Below are 17,355 nucleotides of genomic sequence, written 5' to 3'. Positions count from 1 at the left end.
TCTCAATCGCATCTCCGCGTCTCTCTTCTTTCTCCTCTCTCTTCTCTCTGCCAACCCCAACCGCCTCTCGTCGTCGGTCGAGGCCTTCATCCATCCTCGTGCCTCCGTCGCGCCCGGCGTCGCCTCTTGGGGAAGAGGTCTCGTCGCCTTGTTGATGGCCGTCATGACCACCCAACTCTCTGAAGGGGTCGCACTGGAGCAAAAGACCATGCCCGTTCCATCATCAGATACGATGGCTTTGGATTTAGACATCAACGGGTGAGTCTACCTCGCGTCCCTTTACTCTCTTCCGTCGTCTTTCCCTTCCTTCCTTCCTTCCTGCTAGTCTATGTATATTAAATAAACCTGTGCAGAAACTCAAATCACGATGAGACCAAACTTGACTCCGCGCCCGCTTCTGCTGATGTTCTCGCTCTAAACAAACCCCTCGACGTGCCGCCGGCGAGTCCCGTCGGAGTGAATGGTGCCGCAGACGCAAACACCCACTCCTACTCTTCCAATCAATCCATAGACATGTCCTCCGCTGATCTGACCTTCGAGTCGCAGCCGACAGACGATTCCTCTAGACCGGCTGAAAACCCATCTTCGCCGTCCCAACTCCTAGAGATCACCACCGCGACCACTGACCTCGCGCTGGCGGCTGACGATTCGCCTGCCGATCGACCTCCTCCCTCTTCTTCTGTCTTTGACTCTGCCATCGACACGGCCGTCGAGGACAGCGCCGCGTCGTCGACCGTGCCCCCGGTTGTCGAGGCTCCCCCCTCCGATATTAGAGATACCGCGCCGCCGCCTGCCACCGCGCAAGAAGCTCCCGCACAACAAGCACAGCCAGAGCAAGATCCCGCGAGTTCCAATCCTGCGACCGACCGCGAACCCCCGAAAGCGACAGAGACGGGAGACAAGGCTGCGAGCGATCTCACTCTTGCCACCGCCACCTCCGCGACCGATCTTCCTCAACCTTCGAACCACGATCAACACCCTCCCAAATCACCTACAGACACAAAGATGCAATCAGGAGCAGAGCAGGACCCACCGGCCGCGTCTGCGACGCAGCCCCGCGATACCGTGATGGCCGACGCGCCGCCCGCACCGACCAAGGTCGCGCGCGAGCGTGAGGAGGATCATGTTGTTGAACCATCGGCCAAGCGCGCCAAGACAGAGGACGGCGAAGGCGCGTCACCTAGTTTCTCCGCTCCCGATGCCCAACCTGCGACCCAGAACGGGGAGTCGGCGGCTTCCAAGTCGGATGACGGACCTATCACCCCGTACCAGGCCAAAGAGATCGTCAAGATCATCAAGAACTCGCTGCGGACAATGGGTGGCAAGAACTTTAGATTGCCAGTGGCGGTTCTGTGGCCTGGTTTCGCCGAAGCCTATCTCGCAAGGATCCCAAACCCCATCGATCTGAGCACCATCGAATCCAAGGTGAAGGAGAACAAGTACTCTTCCATCGCGGATTTCAAAGCCGACATCCACCTCCTACACGACAATGCGCTCGCCTTCAACGGCGAAGGCCATACGATATCGAAAGCAGCCGTTGACGTCCGAGACTCGATCCTAGCCAAGGTTGATGCTCTCCCTACTGAGCCGCCTACGGCCCCCGTGAAGGCGCCTAAGAAGGCAGCAAAGAGATCGACTCCCGCCGGCGACTCGGTCCCGCGCGGCTCGCAAGCTCGAAGACCCTCCCGATCGGCGGGCACAGGTCCCGCCGCAGCTCCGGCTCAGACCTTCGCGCTCGACCCCGCGACGAGTACACCCTTGATCCGTCGAGACTCGACCAAGAACGAGGGCGGCCGACCAAAGCGCGAGATCCACCCCCCGAAGAACAAGGATCTTCCCTACTCCTCCGTGAGACCAAAACCCAGAAAGACGGCGACCGAGCTCAGATTCTGCGAGGAGGTCCTGAACGAGCTGAAGAAGCCCAAGCATGCTCTGTTTGCTGCCGCCTTCTATGATCCAGTCGACCCGGTCGCGCTGAACATCCCCAACTACTTCACGATCATCAAGAACCCTATGGACCTCTCAACCGTGGGCAAGAAGCTCCAGAGTGGCGCGTATCAGAAGGCCAAGGAGTTCGAGGCCGACATCAGATTGATACTCTCGAATTGCTACAAGTTCAACCCCCCGGGGAACCCGGTGCGCGAGATGGGCAAGCAGATGGAGTCATTGTTCAATGAGAAGTGGTCGCACAAGGACCAGTGGATCGCTGAACATGCCCCGGTCGCCCTCAGCCCATCCAGCTCTGCGGGCAGCGATGAGGAGGAGAGTGAGGATGATGGTGAACCCGAACAGCCCGCCCATTCGAATGCCTCGACGGCGCTGTCTGCGCGACTGATTGAAGAGCAGACAAAGCTCATCGCTCTGATCCAAGCCAAGAAGCCGGACCCAGCTCTGATCCAGATGCAGGAGGAGATGGTAGCCATAGTCCAGAGTAAGATTGAGCAGGATAATGCCAAGAACGCTCTGTCCGCAAAGAAGGCTTCTAAGAAGCTCAAGCCCCCCAAGGCAGCGAAGAAGCCTGTTTCTGCGAAGCGATCGACCGCATCCGCCCCCTCCAAGAAGTCTTCCAATAGCCGCCCGAGATACCTGGGTACCTTGGAGAAGGAGACCATCTCGGCCGGACTCGCTTCACTGCCTGATGACGTCTCAGCCTCTGTCCTCGCCATGATCAAGGCCGACAAGCCAGACGTAGATGTAAGTGTCTTTGCCCTGAAGTCAACGTATATCGCATGTACTAATGACCTATCCAGACTGCTGATGACGGAACCCTGGAGCTGGACATTGATGTAATCAGTGCTCCAACCCTCTGGAAGATCCACGCTCTCATCCTGCAGTATGCTCCGGAGGTCGAGGATGAGATCAAGAAGCAGATGCAGGAAAAGGAAGCACCCCGCAGCCTGGCCAAGCCGGCCCCCAAGAAGAAGAACAAGCCGATGAGCAAGACCGAGCAGGAGCGCAAGATCGAGCAACTCCGAAACTCCGTCCAGGAATTTGAGAGACAAGGTTCTGGCTCAATGGAACCTGTCATACCCAGTAAGTTGACTCCGATGGGCAAGATGGAGTTCAGCGGCTTATTCTTAGATCGCGCAGCCGTCGAACAACCAGAATCTAGCGGCGATGAAGATTCCGACGATTCCGAGGAGGAATGAGCTCGATCGTTCAACGCTTCTTGGACATTGGACTAGTACCTCTCACGATTTGCGAACCCCAGAATACTTTTGATTGTACCATACCCTCTGCCCCTGATCATGAACAACACTACACTGTACATTACATACTCCTTGCATCCTCGATCCCCCTCCCCTCCCCTCGACGCCAGCGGCCTCCTCCGGATGGGGTAGTGCATGGCTTTTCGCGATGGACTTTACTGGCGTCACGTGTTGATGCTAGGCTGGAAGTTAGACCTTTGGTGTGAACACCACACATTTTACGTCTATGGCGCGGAGGATGGCCGGGATGAGAAGACCTGGGGATGAGAAGCTCACGCGCGACTGCAATGTGTAAAATAGAGCTGATAATTGCTGCCGTCCTGCGTAGAAATCAGCCGGGGAGAGCGGATCTTCTCTGAGAAGGGATGCTCACGGCGTGCGGTTTGCAGCGGCATGAACGAAAGTAAAATAATAATATGAACCCATGTGCAAGTACATTACGAGTTGTCTCCTCCTTGTTGCGCGCTGTCGTGTCATGTCATGTCTTCGTAGGTAGGTGAAGCTATTCGTGTCTACACACAGTAACATGCTTAAGTCTAGAGTCCAGAGTCAAGAGTTCCTCTCCCTGCCTCATGACTAGGTAAGTACCTAGACAAGGAATAACAAATACCTTACCTACCTTACCTACCTTACCTACCTTACCTACCTTACCTACCTTACCTGCCTAAAGCATCTAAGAAATCCCAAACCAAGAGACACAATAGTTCATTATTAGATATCACAGGTAAAGAAAAAAGGATATCAATCAATCAATCATAGGCGACAAGCTTTTTTCTGATTTCTTTCTTTGATTGATTGATTGATTGATTGTTGGTTCTTTTACATAAAAGGGCCTGGTGTGGTGTGGTGTAATATTATCTGTCTATCTATCTACCTAAGGTACACATTTGACTCCTGTAACTAAGGTACCTACTATATCATACCATGTATTGCATTGCGCTGAGGAAAAGATAAAATTAATTCTTGTCTTCCTGTTTTTCATTTCATTTTTATTTTCTTCTTGTTACCTTTCATGTATTCCTCGACTCGACTCGACTCAACTCGACTCGACGCGAGGGGTTTTGAAAGGTCTTGATTGTAATATATTCTACCCGTATGCATAACTCCCCCTCCCCCTAAATTCCAAGGGAAAATCTCGCAGTGGAAAGCACGAGGAGAACGAACCAGCCCGCTCATCGCTTCCCCTCTACATAAGCATAGCTGCTACTTCTCTCATGCCCTGGTTTGATATTCGCCTCCACGCTCCGCCGACCCACCGTGCCCAGCTTCTCGTCATCGACGAGCCCGCCCGCGCCCCATGCGAACACGTCCGGCGGTACGGAACTCAGCGGTGCTGAGCTCTCGGGGCCGCCGAAGCGAGGGAATGCTGGCTTGGTTTTGCGGTTCGGCGTCGGTGGCCGCATGGGCATGGGCGTTGGGTTGTCGCCGGCGTAGCCCATGGGGCCGCCTTCGCCGCGGGTCTTGTCGCGGCTTCTCATAGCGATGAGGGTGCGGATCAGGCCGATGAGGACCACGAGAAGCCAGACACCGACGATACAGGCGGAGATGATGGCTTCGGTGTTGATGGCGCTCTGCAACTTGTTGGTGACTTTGAGGACGGCGTTGGTGATGTCGTTGCTGGCGACGTCTCCAGGGGAGCTGAGAAAGGAGTCGGTCGTGGAGGAGTTGGTGAGGCTGGCTGCAGCACCCAGAGAGAAGACGTCGGGGCGGAACTCGGGGATCGTGACGTGAGCGTTGTTCGTAACCCACGTGAGACCCTTTTCGATCCCGGCAATCTTCAAACCGATGAGGCAGTTGAGCACTTCGGTGATGGGGTCGTAGAGGATGGTGCCTCCGAAGGTCTCATTCAGCGCCAAGGTCATCTGGTCAGTGAAGGTGTTCAATGTGTTGTTCGCTGCCACGCTCGCATTGACCGCCCAGCTGAAGACATCATGATTGATCTTAGTATTGGTGCTGTTGAGGACGTCGTTTGCTGATTTGGCCCAGGATTCAGAGGCGTTGTTCAGTGCTGAGACGACCGTGTTCGCGAAGTCTCCCACCTCATCTGCAAGGACGGGTACCTCTTTTTCTATGGCCTTGAGGACGATATACTGGCAGAGACAGGTGAAGAGACCGGCCAGGCCAAGAGCAAGGACGAACAGCGCAGGGAGCGTGGTTATATATGCAATAAACCAGCGGACATGGATCTGACGCTTGGTGCTCTTGAACCGAGACGCCAGTTTGATTCCAGCTGTGCTTGTATATGGTCGCGAGGCGATGTAGATCACATCCATGGGGTCGAAAGCTTGCTTCTGTAATAAGATTGATCGCTGCCGCATTGTTCGCCAGTGCCATATCTCTCGGTAGGCCATCGGTACACAGGCCAATACAGCCGCCAGCGTAAGCACGATGATGAATATCTTCCGAGCGGTAAAAACAACTTTGACGAGCCCCTCAAAGAAATCGTCGATTGCGGTGCTGTTGGAGCAGAAGGTAAGAGCCTGCTTCGGGGCAACAGGGAAAACGCTCTTATCGAAGGTATAACCTGCCATGGATGAGTTGATGGCGTCCTTCACGAGCCCAAAAGGATAACTAATAGCCTTATTCGTGAAATTCTGGACCTGAGGAAACGTGGGAAGGGACGCGTTGAGCCTGGTCAGATCGGCATCCATGGTTGTAGGATCGATTTGGATGCTATTCAGCGCCGCAATCTGTGACGAGAGGTTTACGGTAGGAGGGGATTTGGAACCCCCAAAGAGACCGCCAATATTCAGATCACTCAGAAAGCTGTTCAGGCCGTTTTGGAAGGTCGTGAGATCGCTTGAGATATCGCCCGTGATGCTGTTGATGGACTTGTTCATGAAGGCACCAACCTCCTCAATCATCTGGATCGCGACGTGTAAGCTGCCTGTGACAGCCAGGGTAATTAGACAGACGTAAGTCGAGGTCATCATATTGATGACGAATAAAATAATGCTCTCCACGCCGGTGATGGTGAGCATTAGCATATCCATCAGCCCGTTGATGGCTTTGGTGACCCCATCGGCAGCGAGTGCATTAACACCATCTGAGAGGTAATGTGGCATGGATGCCATCGCGCTGCCAACATTCTCAACACTCGTACATGCCGATAATGCTTCTTGTTTTGCGTTGGCTAGGTCGTAGTTGAGATCTGTGGTTGCGAGGAGGAGACGGCATATGATGAGGACCAGCAAGATCGTCCAACGGTTGATCCATACTTGTGAGAGTCGTGCTCGGAGACCGAGATATGGAGTGTGGTAAGGTACTGTATTAGGGGGGACGCTGTGATCTGCATAGTAGTCCCGCAGCTCGTGATCGTAAGTGTTGAGGGATGATGGTATGGCTGGGAAGTCTTGAGTCGGTTGCCTCCTTGCGGAAGACATCTCTGTGTGTGAAGCTAGGAAATGTCTAAGCCCATCCAGTGGAGACATCCTGGTTATGTGTACGCTATCTGATTTGGAGTTGCTGTCTGAAGAAGATCGAGTGTGCTATGATAAGGAGGGGAGGAGGGATGAGGTTGTATTATTTGTATGACTGTATTAAGAGGAAGTTGAAAAGTGGATGAGTAATAATAAGATCAGAAACGAAACGTGTGAATAATAGACATGTAGTATTGTACTTATAATGAGTGGAGGAGAGGGTCGTGGTATTATTGTTAAAGACAATAGAACGCAAGCAAGTGAATAGGCGGGTCAGAGGGAGAAGACTCGAGAAAACGAAATCGACGTACATTTAAAATGCGACTTGGAGACCCGACCAAGGCCAAAGAATCGAAACAGCACTCGAAAGATGCGAAACAGAGAGAAATCTTTGTTTCCGATTCAAGAGGTTATTTTTGGCGTTGACTCGATTCCTTTGTCATGGTCATCGCGACTCCAAAAATAAGCGCTTTGATGAACGGGCGCCTCGCGACCAGTCGATTCTTTGTTTGCCGACTTGACTGAAATCCGAAGAATCCTGGGGTAAAGTGGTTCGCCTCACCAGCAATCCAGAGTCCTGGGACTGGTAGGTAGTCACTGCACCTTAGGACTTGCGGTGGATCTCATTTTTATAATGCTGAGGATCTGCCGATGAAGGTTCCTCGGGTGAGAGGTGAACCTGTCATATCGAGGCTCAAGGGGATGCCGGGCAGCGCGATCCTTTGATGGTGCCCATCCCTCGAAACAGTTCGCCTCTGGCGATGGCTATGCATCTTTTATGTCCAATTAAAAAAGGAACGTCACAATCTAGTGATCCAAGCCAAAAAAGTTTCTATGTAATTCACAACGCGGTCCACGCCCATGGCAACTTCATGGCAACTTCATGAGTGTCCGACGGGTGGCTGTGTCATCTGACCATGGATATATATCAGAAGTATTCCACTCTGACGGCACTGGCTGTCAATGGAGGTGGAGAGTACTTTCTAACAGTGGTGAAGTACTTGGAGATCATGGAACTCAGAAGAGTCAGTCGTCGTCAAACCAAGGTTCCACGCCGCCGAGTGGCATCCGCTCGGCTAGATCACGAGAATCAGGGGCCGCCGTGGCAGGCTTACTTTACCTACCTTATGCATCGAATCCCACCGGCCTTACAAGATCTTCAGCAACCACTATCTGATATTCAGAATCGAGGACATTTAGCTGATCAGAGGGGCGCAGGTCACATGCATCTTCAGAAAGTCTTTGCTATTGGCTATCAGCGTTTCTGTTCTCGAAACGAGGCCTGCTTGTCCCTTAACTATTGGCCCTGGCAGCTTCAGCCCATATTACGCCTGGAGCACCGCGTTTAGACACGAAACAGCGCGGTTGTCCAGACACTGTAACCGCTGTCAAATGAACGTGAGAAGATGACAGTGCCAGATTGGGATTCAATGATCATGCGTCATCAAGTGGATTCCTATCCTGCCATAGTAGTAGTACAAGAGCATCTCAAATCCTCAGGCCTCTCCGATGAGCGCCTTCACATCGCCTACCACTGTCCTCGCCATCTTCTTCAAGAAGACCCTCTCATCCGCCTCTCGATACCTGTCCCAACTATCTAATCCTTCTTTGGCCTGGATACTCAACGTTTCATAGCCTTGTTTGATAACTCCCGCAACCTGCGCACTGGTCAAATACTTCCCACTCCTACCAGTCGACCCATCAGAAAGTAGCTGTTTGTAATGTGTGCTGACGCTAATCAAGGTGTCTATAGAATTTGTCGGCCTTTTCTCTAGGTCGTAATTGTCACGGAACTTCACTAATACTTCGCCTGTCTCTACAAGCTTGTAGAACAAGTCGTCATACGCTGCCGGATTTGGGAGGAATGCCTCACCGGCCGATAATGAGAGAGCAATCAGATTGACCAAGCTATCGAGTAGAATTTCAATGCGAGGAAGGTGCTTGAGGTCGGCCGTGTAGCTAGTAAGGAAGCGGACAAGAGAAAGGAGAGACCGGAATAGCTCTGACCAGTGATAGGCGAGCCGCGTGCGCGATCGAGAGAGGTGTGAGATAAGGCGGAGGATGATTCCCACACTAAGGATGTACAGGTCCACATCAAGCCGCCGCCTTAAGTTGTGGTTGATTCCGTCAATCATCGTGTCCAATATGCTAACCACCAACATTCTGTCGCCCTTAACTAAGGGTAGGTATGGCTGCCTCTGTCGACATAATCGGACAGGCATTTTACTCTCGGCACTGCACATCCGTTTGCATAGGACTTGGTCTTCTATCAGGAGTCGTAAAATAAGGAGGTTGAGATGGGAGTAGAGGGCTGTGCGCGTAGATGCATGTGCATGTTGAAATACATATGAGGTGAGTGATAGAAAGCTGCCAATAGGGGCTTCCATGCCCTTCTCAGCTGGCAAGGAGACGAAATTGAAGCAGAACAGCTTATTGGCAAGCGCGAAGTCATAAGTTGCAAGAAGTACAGCTGCTTCATGGCTAGGTCTGCTCCGGCATTAGTTTGAATGACAGTAAAGGATGTAAACACATACAATTTCGCAAACATTTCCTTTGCAACCTCTGGATCAAATGCCGGACTGGCAGACTTCGGACCAAGTCCTATTATGCTCAAGGTATTGGAGATTGACCATCCTTCAGGAAGATCGTCCTGGACCGCGACATATTTTGCACGTGCATCTGCACAAGTGGTCCCTACAGATCTTATTATCTTCTGTATAGATCCCTCATTCACGAAGTCGTCAAGTCGTAACCGATATGGGTTTTGAAATTCGAATTTGTTGTAATTTGCTAAAAGACCAAGAAGGGTAAAGGGTTCGAATGCGCGGGAAGTGGTATCAGAATCTTGTATGAACTACTCCGGTCAGCGTAGTCTCTCTCTAAGAGATAGGATGCTTGCCTTCATAAGTGAAGGAAAAAGATCGCGGTGCGTGAAATATGAAAGGAGACTCGTTTGATATGCGCCCGAAACCACTGACAATGCAGCTTGGATTGCCTTTTGACGTATGTCCACTATATCCCTATCAGCTTGTCCTGCATCTTGCCTACCAAGACACCTACAATCTCTTCCTGTTCGTATTGTAACGTCCAGCGCGGCAACGAATTCAGTGAAGATGGCATCTATGTGATCCAATCCGGCCAAGACATTGATTATATCAGAGCTAGGGTTCGTATATTTCTTCGGGAGGATCGAGGCAAAGAAAGTCGTGCCAGTCTTATTCTATCAGCCTCATATCGTATCGCAGGAATCGCAATCTTACATCAAGAGCATGCGCATCTGCTGGAGCACTTCCTGCTTTGATGCATGCTACTGCCCTAGAGAAAAGTTGTCGCGTTTGTACCTGTACTCGAATCAAATCGGGCTTCCCCACAACTCTTTTCTGTAGCCTCGTACCTGAAGTTGCAACAGATCGTCCGGGCTTAAGTCGAGCAAGATGCGGTTCAATGTCGCTCGGTCTGGTTTCAACAGGAAGAACTCCCTCCAGAAGCCCTCGGATTTCTCGCGATCATCATCACTCTGTTGAGCAATCAGCGACATACTCTCTTATCGCCAACAGGACACTATCCCCACCTTGAACAGAGATTGATAGAGCTCAACGATCTTTTGCTGGAACACCTCGGGCCGAGCTTGCTGAGTGAGAGGAGATGGGTCCATTCTTCATGGCAGCAGAGACTCCGGGGATATTCTCATGTAGATCAGGGAAATGCGGGAGACCTAGTTGTGGAAAGTAAATGCAATAATCTGTCTCTTCTTGACTCAATTCCCTTGGACGCCTCAGCTTCGTGTTCTTTACCTTTCAACTCGTGATTCACGCGACGAGGGAAGGTTTTGCCGGGCCGCATCGCCGATCAGGTTAGCGTAACCGAGCACATTTGCGTCACATCCGTCACACCTCAGTCGGATGCATTTCTGGAGTCAAAAGACCAGTTCCTGTAGGTCGTGATTCAAACCTCACATCTACTCAAACATTCTGTCAATTTGATCCAGCGCCCCAATCTTCCCTTTGACGAGTTCCTAGAGCCTCCAGCAGACCGACGGTTCCTTTCTTCCATCGCCAGAAAGCTGACAAAAGGATCTGCTTTGATTGGACGAGTGCCGACCGGTTCCCGAGCAGTCAGCTAACTGCTACTGTACAAATCGACTGATTATTCATACTGAGCGAGCTACTTCTGATCTTCTATCGATTTATAACCACCATCTTCCCCTCCCCACGTTCAACACATGATAGTTGATACCCTCTTCAAAACATCACTTCGATGACCTACATTATGTCTGCACAACGGGCTTTTGTGCCCCTAAAATCCTCGTCAAGCATCGTCTCCAGATTCGCCTCCTCGTCGGCAACACCCTCATTACGACCCTGCCAACATGCCGTCCGATCATTCTCTTCTACTCAGTTCTCACACATGTCAACGAAACGCAAGATGCAAACTAGCACTGCATACCACCCACACTCCTTAGACACCCCGCCTCCGCCGCCCCGAAATGTCGGCATACCAGACACATCCATTGCCGGCGGAATCCCGCAAGTCAACGAGACAAGGCCGCCGGCACAAACTGGTCAATCTGAATTCGATTTCAGCAGACGGACAGAGGACAAGCCAACAATAAGCGTCACTGAACAAGAGGCGCAAACGTCAAAACCCACGCCAGCACCTGCGGCACAACCCCGAGCCAAGCCGAGGCCTAAGTTACGGGCACGGAAGGCTGCGATGCACCTTACACCTACTGCTGTCAATCAGATTCGGAATCTGCTGAACCAACCTGAGCCAAAACTCATCAAGGTTGGAGTTCGGAACCGCGGATGCAGTGGGTTGGCATACCACCTAGAATACGTGGAGAAGCCTGGGAAGTTCGACGAGGAGGTGGAGCAGGATGGCGTCAAGGTGCTCATTGATAGCAAAGCGTTATTCAGCATCATTGGCAGTGAAATGGACTGGGAAGAAGATAAACTAAACCAAAGATTTGTGTTTAGAAACCCCAACATAAGTATGTCCGTCCTTTCAGTTCTGGGGAGTCCTTGCTAACGGTATCTGCAGAGGAGCAATGCGGCTGTGGCGAATCCTTCATGGTTTGAATCGACTGGCATGAATCGACGACTGTTATCTTTAGTGGGCGTTATAATACTGGCATTGGGACGGCGTTGGATACCAGCATCAGCTTCGCATTAGAGCTGAATAGATTGTTGTATATTGAGTGCATAGCCAATAGCGAAAGAGGCCGCATCATGGCAACTACAGTCCAGACTACTCAAATGTAAAATACCATTCTGAGCTGGAAGTGCGAATATCTGGATTGCGTGAAAGATAACGAGCAACCGTTGATGACGCTCATGACTACCTGTCCAAGATCAAAACTAATATTCTCCCGGTGTATAATCCACAACCCTGACATTCTGAATGATCGGTCCTAAGCTCTTGACAAACTCCAAATGAACGGGATCCTCCTCCAGATAATACCTCCTATCCTCCTCATTCGCGAAATGGGAGACGAAGCCGTGGGAGAAGCCGCCCTGGACACACGCACATGCCAGTCAGTAACCATATTACCATCAAGCCAAAACAAGCATAGAAGCGGGCTGGGAATTCAACAACTTGATGTCCCTCGGGGGAATGGTCGCGGCCGCCGCTGGCCTCGAGAATGTACGGCTTCTTCGACGTCGGGTGGATGCAGTTCTCGCGCAGGGCTAGCATGCGTCTGCAGACCTATTTTTTGTTGGGCGCTTGTGTCAGCTTTTCCTCTACAGTGTGTATGAATGGATGAACATAGGTATTGTCGTCTCTCTCTCTCCTGGGGAGTATTCTGAGGAGAGTGAGGGGTATGGTGTGTTGAGGGACCCCGCAGTGTCACCCCGCGCCAAGATAGACTTCGGAGCGAAACTCACATCTCGAATGACCTCATTATCAACAGAGGGTTTGAATTCAAAAAGGACGATGTGGACGATAGTCATGATTTCGGATTCTAGGGAGAGGAGAGGGGGAGAGGTAGGTAGGTAGGTATATTAGGAAATGTACTGTAGTTCTTAGTTCTTATCTGAGGGGCCTACTGTAATCAACCTAATCCGGAGTGCGGGATGGAGTTGATTACTCATGCTGGGAATATCCATACCAACGTGACGTTTGTACGTATTTAAGGTAAGGTACCCTGATGTACCTAGGTAGGTAAATCTAAGACAAGGGCCTTACCCAAGGTATCTTAGATTCCGAGTGCCTACAGTATAAAGACATTTGTAGACCTACCTGGGTAAGGTAAACGCAGGTACTGGCCCGCCTTACATCTACTGTGGAACTCCTTCTGGATGACTCCAGAAGTTCAATTCCAGATGATAAATTTCCGAAACTGATAAAGGTTAATAAATCAAACACGATATTTCTTGCAGCCGTGGATCGTTGTATGTGACTACATCATTATCAGGTTGTAATTCGTTGGGTTTCCTAGTGCGTCTCCCCCTAATGGTCGGCGACTGTCAGATTGTTGTTCTTTCTCAACCAAATGGTAAAGAGACCTTTGAAATGTTTCCTTATAGTGTAGTAAATATAATATAAAGGACTAATTCTAGAAGCATGCTTTGATAAATCAGAAAATTTCAAGAGTCCATATAGGACTACCTATATTTTGATTACAGGCCTTCTAGTAAGTGAACATACCATCATATCCGAAGGAGATAACCACCACATTACAGCTTCTTTTGACCTCCTATTACCCAACTAGTTTCAGTCATGGACCCCATGAACCGTGTGTCCTACCCTCGGCAATTTTCCTCCGATGGTTGACTTCAGGCTGTTTCAGATTCGCAACAGATAGTTTCTGCAAGCCTGAGATCGCAACCCCTAAAACCTGCGCTTACCGTTTTCCTACTCTTACTAACATCTAGGAGGATGCCGGTGGGCTTGATGAACAAGCTGAGATGGCTCCAAAATATTCCCCATGTGCGGTCACACCACCGGCAGCAATGTCAGCGAGTACCCCCAATCCGGTTTTTGCTCCCTCGTTGCCACCAGTTTCAAAAAGCCTTCCCTCCACAACCTTGATATTGGCGGGAGTGACCGTTCCGTTTCCTATGTCGATCCAGAACTCAGGATAGTAGTGATCCCAGTCACCCGGCTCATGCTCTGGAAGCTGTGGTACGATATCGTTGTAGTGGGTAACTCGATAGTTCATTCCTTGAGAAGGGGCTTGATTCTGGATGTAGTTGGAGATGTCTACCTCGCCGAGTTTAGGCTGTCCAAATGTATACTGAAATCTGTTAGTAAAGGTCTATAGCACCGGCACCGAGACACCGACCATATCAACAACAATCCCATTGTTTCTCAGCAGTGTGCCCAATAATGCAGATACGGCCGCTCCAAGGCTGTGTCCAGTAGTGATTACTTTGTAATCAGGATACTCTTGCAACGCTGCTTGCACAGCGGGGAGGACAACAGTTGCAGCATCTTGCATGGCATTGTGAAATCCGTCGTGGACCAGGCAGCCGTCGGTTGTATTGGCGTCGCCACAAAGGTCAGTCTTGGACCGGATTATATCGACATCGGTCAGGACATTTACAGGGTTCGTCGAAACTTGTGTGCCCTGTATAGCACAAACGATGAGCGAATTCGTGGGATCTACTGCGACATAGCCGAGAGTCTTGGTGCTACCAGCTCTAAGATAAAATCAGCACTGCTTCCTCTTCAAAGGAAAGACTGATTAATCTCACTGAAAAGCATTTAGAACCGAGGCATTAGCACTCTCGACGAGCGGGCAATTTCCACCTCCAGATGAGCAACTGATGGTGCCATTCTTGTGAACGCTATCGAAACAATACGCAGCACCAGAATATTGAGCAAATAACTCGAATGTAGCCAGTTCACTTGCCGATACTGCCACGAATCAGAATAGCAATTAAATAAGAGATACGGAGGAGTGGACCTGTGTTATCACGCTGCACAAGCGGAGCAGCATGTATTCCTACTGAGTACAGAGCTGCGACATGAAGTAACAAGGACCACATTTCTTGATTCGGCGTTCAGAAACGAGCGGATCTCTTTGGGGGACGACTTAGGGAAAGCGGCCTGGGGAGAATGGCCCGCAGAGGGGCTGGAAATGCAAGAGAGGTGCAATGGAAATTGAACTCAACTCGAAGAAATAGTTCCAGACTTTATACTTCAAATTCCGAACCCCCCAGGACCCATTAATTAAGCTTTACGGGGACAACCACATCCGCGATCTTAGAGGAGATGCACTTGCATCCTCTAGGGAGGTATGGGCGCATGCAGGAGACGGACACGAGCAGCATTGCAGCTGTGCCGTGCCATCCCGGTGTTCACCGGCGCAGCATTTGGTTAACCTTTCGGCGCTTTTGATACCTCACGCTTTTGGCGTTTGACCCACGTGGCACGGTTAATCGAGACTCGAGGAAGGTAATCGGACTTCCCGACTACTAAAATTGTGACAAAAGAAATATTGAGGAAGCATTCTAGTCATGCTGTACAGAGTGGTAGAGTGAGTCCAGGGAAAGGTATTGGATGGATGAAGGCTGTAATGAATATATCTTCTCCTATTACCAAGGACCCTTTGTTCACTCGAGAAGAGAGGCCGTCGAAGGAATACGATTCCCGGGAGTTATCCTTGCTTGTCGTCTCGGCATCGGTTTGGGAATGGAGACAGATACGCGAGTCGAGTGGAGGCGGAGCGTGTATACGGTAGTCAGGTAGCTAGGCACTGTGCGTAGGAAAACTGTTTCGTCCCAATACGGCAGTTGGCGTTGCGGGATCTGCACTTGGGTGATGGAGCGCATGGCCCTAGAGGGTATGGACTATGTAAGTTTGTCCCTGAGTCGTGTTCCTGGGAATGTTCCTGAATGCTGAGTGATGTTGGTGTTCCTGGGTATTTTCCCCAAGGTTAAGGTACCCTAAGTCCCTTGATTCTCCGTTGGGGTCAACTTTATTTCCCCGGCCCCACCCGGGGCTTATATCACGTGATAGTACCCCCATCTTAAGGGGCGGCGCATGTACCGTCTCCCCGTATGCAACTTTACTCCTTACAACCCTGACCAACTCTAAGGCGGCCAGTTCCATCATGCGCCAAGCTTCTTGATCCTCCTGATGTCAAACGATAGAAGCACACCAAGAACAAGCTTCCTGCGAATCCCTTCGTTCGACGAGCCTTGTCTCAAGTGCTGGAAATGTCTGAGCATACTCCCGCTACTCCCACTACTCCCATAACTGCCAAGACGTTCAAACGCAGTTACAAGAAGTCTACAAAAGGCTGTAAGAATTGCAAGCTTCGCAAGATTAAGGTAAGTGTCTTTACTTGTTTAACCCCTCTTACATAGTTCAAAAGGCAGAGAAATCCCGCCCTATATACCTACCGCCTTTCTCAAAATGACCGTTTGTTTGATGGCCAGAAAGATTTGAGAGGTGGATAGGATTTCTTTCATCATAGCCTTTGCTGATGTAAATAGTGTGATGAGTTACGACCAATTTGCGGAAACTGCAAAAAGAGATATGTGAACCCCGATTGCTGCCAATATGACCATCAGCCTATCGGCAGGCCTGGCAAACCTCCTGTCAAGCATGCAAAACCGTCGGCCCCTCCTGAGATAGTGAAGCCTCCATTACAGCAAACAATATTGTGGAAACCTCTTGGTATCAGTGATGCAGAAGAAAGACTGCTTGAACTTCGGCTTCTTCATCATTATACCAAAACAACATGCAACGCTCGATCCCTGAGCTCCATGGTCCCTGTACTATGCCATCCTATGTGGGAAATAGACATACCGCAGATCGCCTTCTCATCTGAGATTGTGCTCAACGCACTGTTGGCGCTATCGTCATTGCATCTTCTAGCCCTAACTCCGAACGATCCAATTCTACCCCGCGCTTCAAGGTCGTATCTCGACAAAGCTATCACGAAGCACCAAGTGGCAATTACTCAAGTCGACCAGCACAATGTCGAGCCATTACTGGTGGCAGCAGTTCTGATAGCTCATCACACTTGGTTGACGGCCCACAGCAAAGGCACTAAAGAGCGGTATAATATTGATCTACAAACTTACCACATGTGTAACGGGATCAAAGCTCTGGTTGAGAGAACGAAGCACTGGCTACCGAAATACGATTGGCCTAGAGCAGATCACAAAAGGCCCCAGATCGACGATCTGGCTAAGAAAGGATTTATGCGCTGTGCCATGCAAGATCTCGATTTGCTTTCAACTACATTCCGCAAAAGCAACACGCCCTTTGAGGATAAAGCGGCATATGAGGCCGCAGTAGATGAGCTCATTGCCATCTATTCGATGATTGCAACCGAATCTGATATTTCAGAAATAGAGCAGGATATAGTCACACTTTTGCACAGGCTTCCTCCACAATTCCTCCCCCTCTTGGAAAGAGAAGATCCAATAGCTATGGCTTTACTGGCACGGAATCTATCCATGCTCAGCCTTCTTGAACGGTCTAGTGCATGGTGGCTTCATGGTGCTGGGGAGAACAAGGTAGCAATAAAAGCTGTGCTGGGGATTCGTGAATTGATGCCATCTGACTGGTCGTGGACTATGGAGTGGCCGCTGAATGTCATTGCGAAGAAGATAAAACTGGATTCTGATTGGCCTGAAGATGGTATATCCGAGCCATTTGAAGGCGAAGTAAAGCCTGCCCTAATAACTTTCCTTCCTCAAGCAACAACTTGAATTGATGGGACCTTTACTCCGTACAGCCTCTTTTCCATCAATTGATTGCCACCGGCT

The 17,355-nt window shown here is 50.4% G+C and overlaps 7 protein-coding genes across 7 annotated transcripts; 3 read left to right on the top strand and 4 right to left on the bottom strand.

Moving 5' to 3' along the window:
• The first annotated feature begins 39 nt into the window (after positions 1-39).
• M430DRAFT_233608 (hypothetical protein) lies at positions 40-3,165 on the top strand. Its single transcript, XM_024864886.1, has 3 exons — positions 40-258; positions 354-2,694; positions 2,751-3,165. The coding sequence occupies exons 1-3, from the start codon at positions 155-157 to the stop codon at positions 3,147-3,149; spliced, it is 2,844 nt and encodes a 947-aa protein (XP_024721684.1). The 5' UTR covers positions 40-154; the 3' UTR covers positions 3,150-3,165.
• A 1,112-nt stretch (positions 3,166-4,277) lies between these two features.
• On the bottom strand, positions 4,278-6,941 carry M430DRAFT_66111 (hypothetical protein; the record flags this gene model as incomplete). The annotated part of the gene is made up of 2 exons (XM_024869211.1): positions 4,278-6,474; positions 6,815-6,941. 2 exons carry the CDS (start codon positions 6,939-6,941, stop codon positions 4,382-4,384), a joined length of 2,220 nt encoding a protein of 739 aa, XP_024721683.1. The 3' UTR covers positions 4,278-4,381.
• Positions 6,942-8,025: 1,084 nt separating this feature from the next.
• On the bottom strand, positions 8,026-10,374 carry M430DRAFT_66110 (hypothetical protein). Its single transcript, XM_024869210.1, has 7 exons — positions 10,200-10,374; positions 10,023-10,145; positions 9,889-9,969; positions 9,689-9,842; positions 9,528-9,640; positions 9,163-9,482; positions 8,026-9,115 (listed from the first exon to the last, which is right to left on the bottom strand). The coding sequence occupies exons 1-7, from the start codon at positions 10,281-10,283 to the stop codon at positions 8,125-8,127; spliced, it is 1,866 nt and encodes a 621-aa protein (XP_024721682.1). The 5' UTR covers positions 10,284-10,374; the 3' UTR covers positions 8,026-8,124.
• Positions 10,375-10,897: 523 nt separating this feature from the next.
• M430DRAFT_101408 (hypothetical protein) lies at positions 10,898-11,706 on the top strand (the record flags this gene model as incomplete). The annotated part of the gene is made up of 2 exons (XM_024860704.1): positions 10,898-11,618; positions 11,669-11,706. 2 exons carry the CDS (start codon positions 10,898-10,900, stop codon positions 11,704-11,706), a joined length of 759 nt encoding a protein of 252 aa, XP_024721681.1.
• A 279-nt stretch (positions 11,707-11,985) lies between these two features.
• M430DRAFT_138873 (hypothetical protein) lies at positions 11,986-12,645 on the bottom strand (the record flags this gene model as incomplete). The annotated part of the gene is made up of 3 exons (XM_024862581.1): positions 12,514-12,645; positions 12,221-12,334; positions 11,986-12,141 (listed from the first exon to the last, which is right to left on the bottom strand). Exons 1-3 carry the CDS (start codon positions 12,577-12,579, stop codon positions 11,986-11,988), a joined length of 336 nt encoding a protein of 111 aa, XP_024721680.1. The 5' UTR covers positions 12,580-12,645.
• Positions 12,646-13,235: 590 nt separating this feature from the next.
• On the bottom strand, positions 13,236-14,722 carry M430DRAFT_66107 (hypothetical protein). The gene is made up of 4 exons (XM_024869209.1): positions 14,538-14,722; positions 14,326-14,488; positions 13,914-14,271; positions 13,236-13,865 (listed from the first exon to the last, which is right to left on the bottom strand). Exons 1-4 carry the CDS (start codon positions 14,617-14,619, stop codon positions 13,500-13,502), a joined length of 969 nt encoding a protein of 322 aa, XP_024721679.1. The 5' UTR covers positions 14,620-14,722; the 3' UTR covers positions 13,236-13,499.
• Positions 14,723-15,403: 681 nt separating this feature from the next.
• On the top strand, positions 15,404-17,298 carry M430DRAFT_18563 (hypothetical protein; the record flags this gene model as incomplete). Its single annotated transcript, XM_024863899.1, has 3 exons — positions 15,404-15,427; positions 15,727-15,906; positions 16,072-17,298. The coding sequence occupies 3 exons, from the start codon at positions 15,404-15,406 to the stop codon at positions 17,296-17,298; spliced, it is 1,431 nt and encodes a 476-aa protein (XP_024721678.1).
• Between the last annotated feature and the right edge of the window lie 57 nt (positions 17,299-17,355).

The sequence above is a fragment of the Amorphotheca resinae genome (genome assembly GCF_003019875.1).
Source record: "Amorphotheca resinae ATCC 22711 unplaced genomic scaffold M430scaffold_5, whole genome shotgun sequence".
Lineage (NCBI taxonomy): Eukaryota > Fungi > Ascomycota > Leotiomycetes > Helotiales > Amorphothecaceae > Amorphotheca > Amorphotheca resinae.
The sequence above is the reverse complement of the archived record's forward strand: the minus strand, read 5'-3'. Positions and strand labels throughout refer to the sequence as shown.

Bases quoted from the DNA above. Each gene is read 5' to 3' on its own strand.
- M430DRAFT_233608 (XM_024864886.1), top strand. From the start codon at position 155: ATGGCCGTCATGACCACCCAACTCTCTGAAGGGGTCGCACTGGAGCAA. The intron at 259-353 runs GTGAGTCTACCT...AAACCTGTGCAG, and splicing joins TTGGATTTAGACATCAACGG to AAACTCAAATCACGATGAGA. The intron at 2,695-2,750 runs GTAAGTGTCTTT...TGACCTATCCAG, and splicing joins CCGACAAGCCAGACGTAGAT to ACTGCTGATGACGGAACCCT.
- M430DRAFT_66107 (XM_024869209.1), bottom strand. From the start codon at position 14,619: ATGTGGTCCTTGTTACTTCATGTCGCAGCTCTGTACTCAGTAGGAATA. The intron at 14,272-14,325 runs GTGAGATTAATC...ATTTTATCTTAG, and splicing joins TCGGTTCTAAATGCTTTTCA to AGCTGGTAGCACCAAGACTC. The intron at 13,866-13,913 runs GTCGGTGTCTCG...AACAGATTTCAG, and splicing joins ATGGGATTGTTGTTGATATG to TATACATTTGGACAGCCTAA.
- M430DRAFT_66110 (XM_024869210.1), bottom strand. From the start codon at position 10,283: ATGGACCCATCTCCTCTCACTCAGCAAGCTCGGCCCGAGGTGTTCCAG. The intron at 10,146-10,199 runs GTGGGGATAGTG...ATTGCTCAACAG, and splicing joins TCTATCAATCTCTGTTCAAG to AGTGATGATGATCGCGAGAA. The intron at 9,641-9,688 runs GTAGGTGTCTTG...ATAGGGATATAG, and splicing joins AATACGAACAGGAAGAGATT to TGGACATACGTCAAAAGGCA.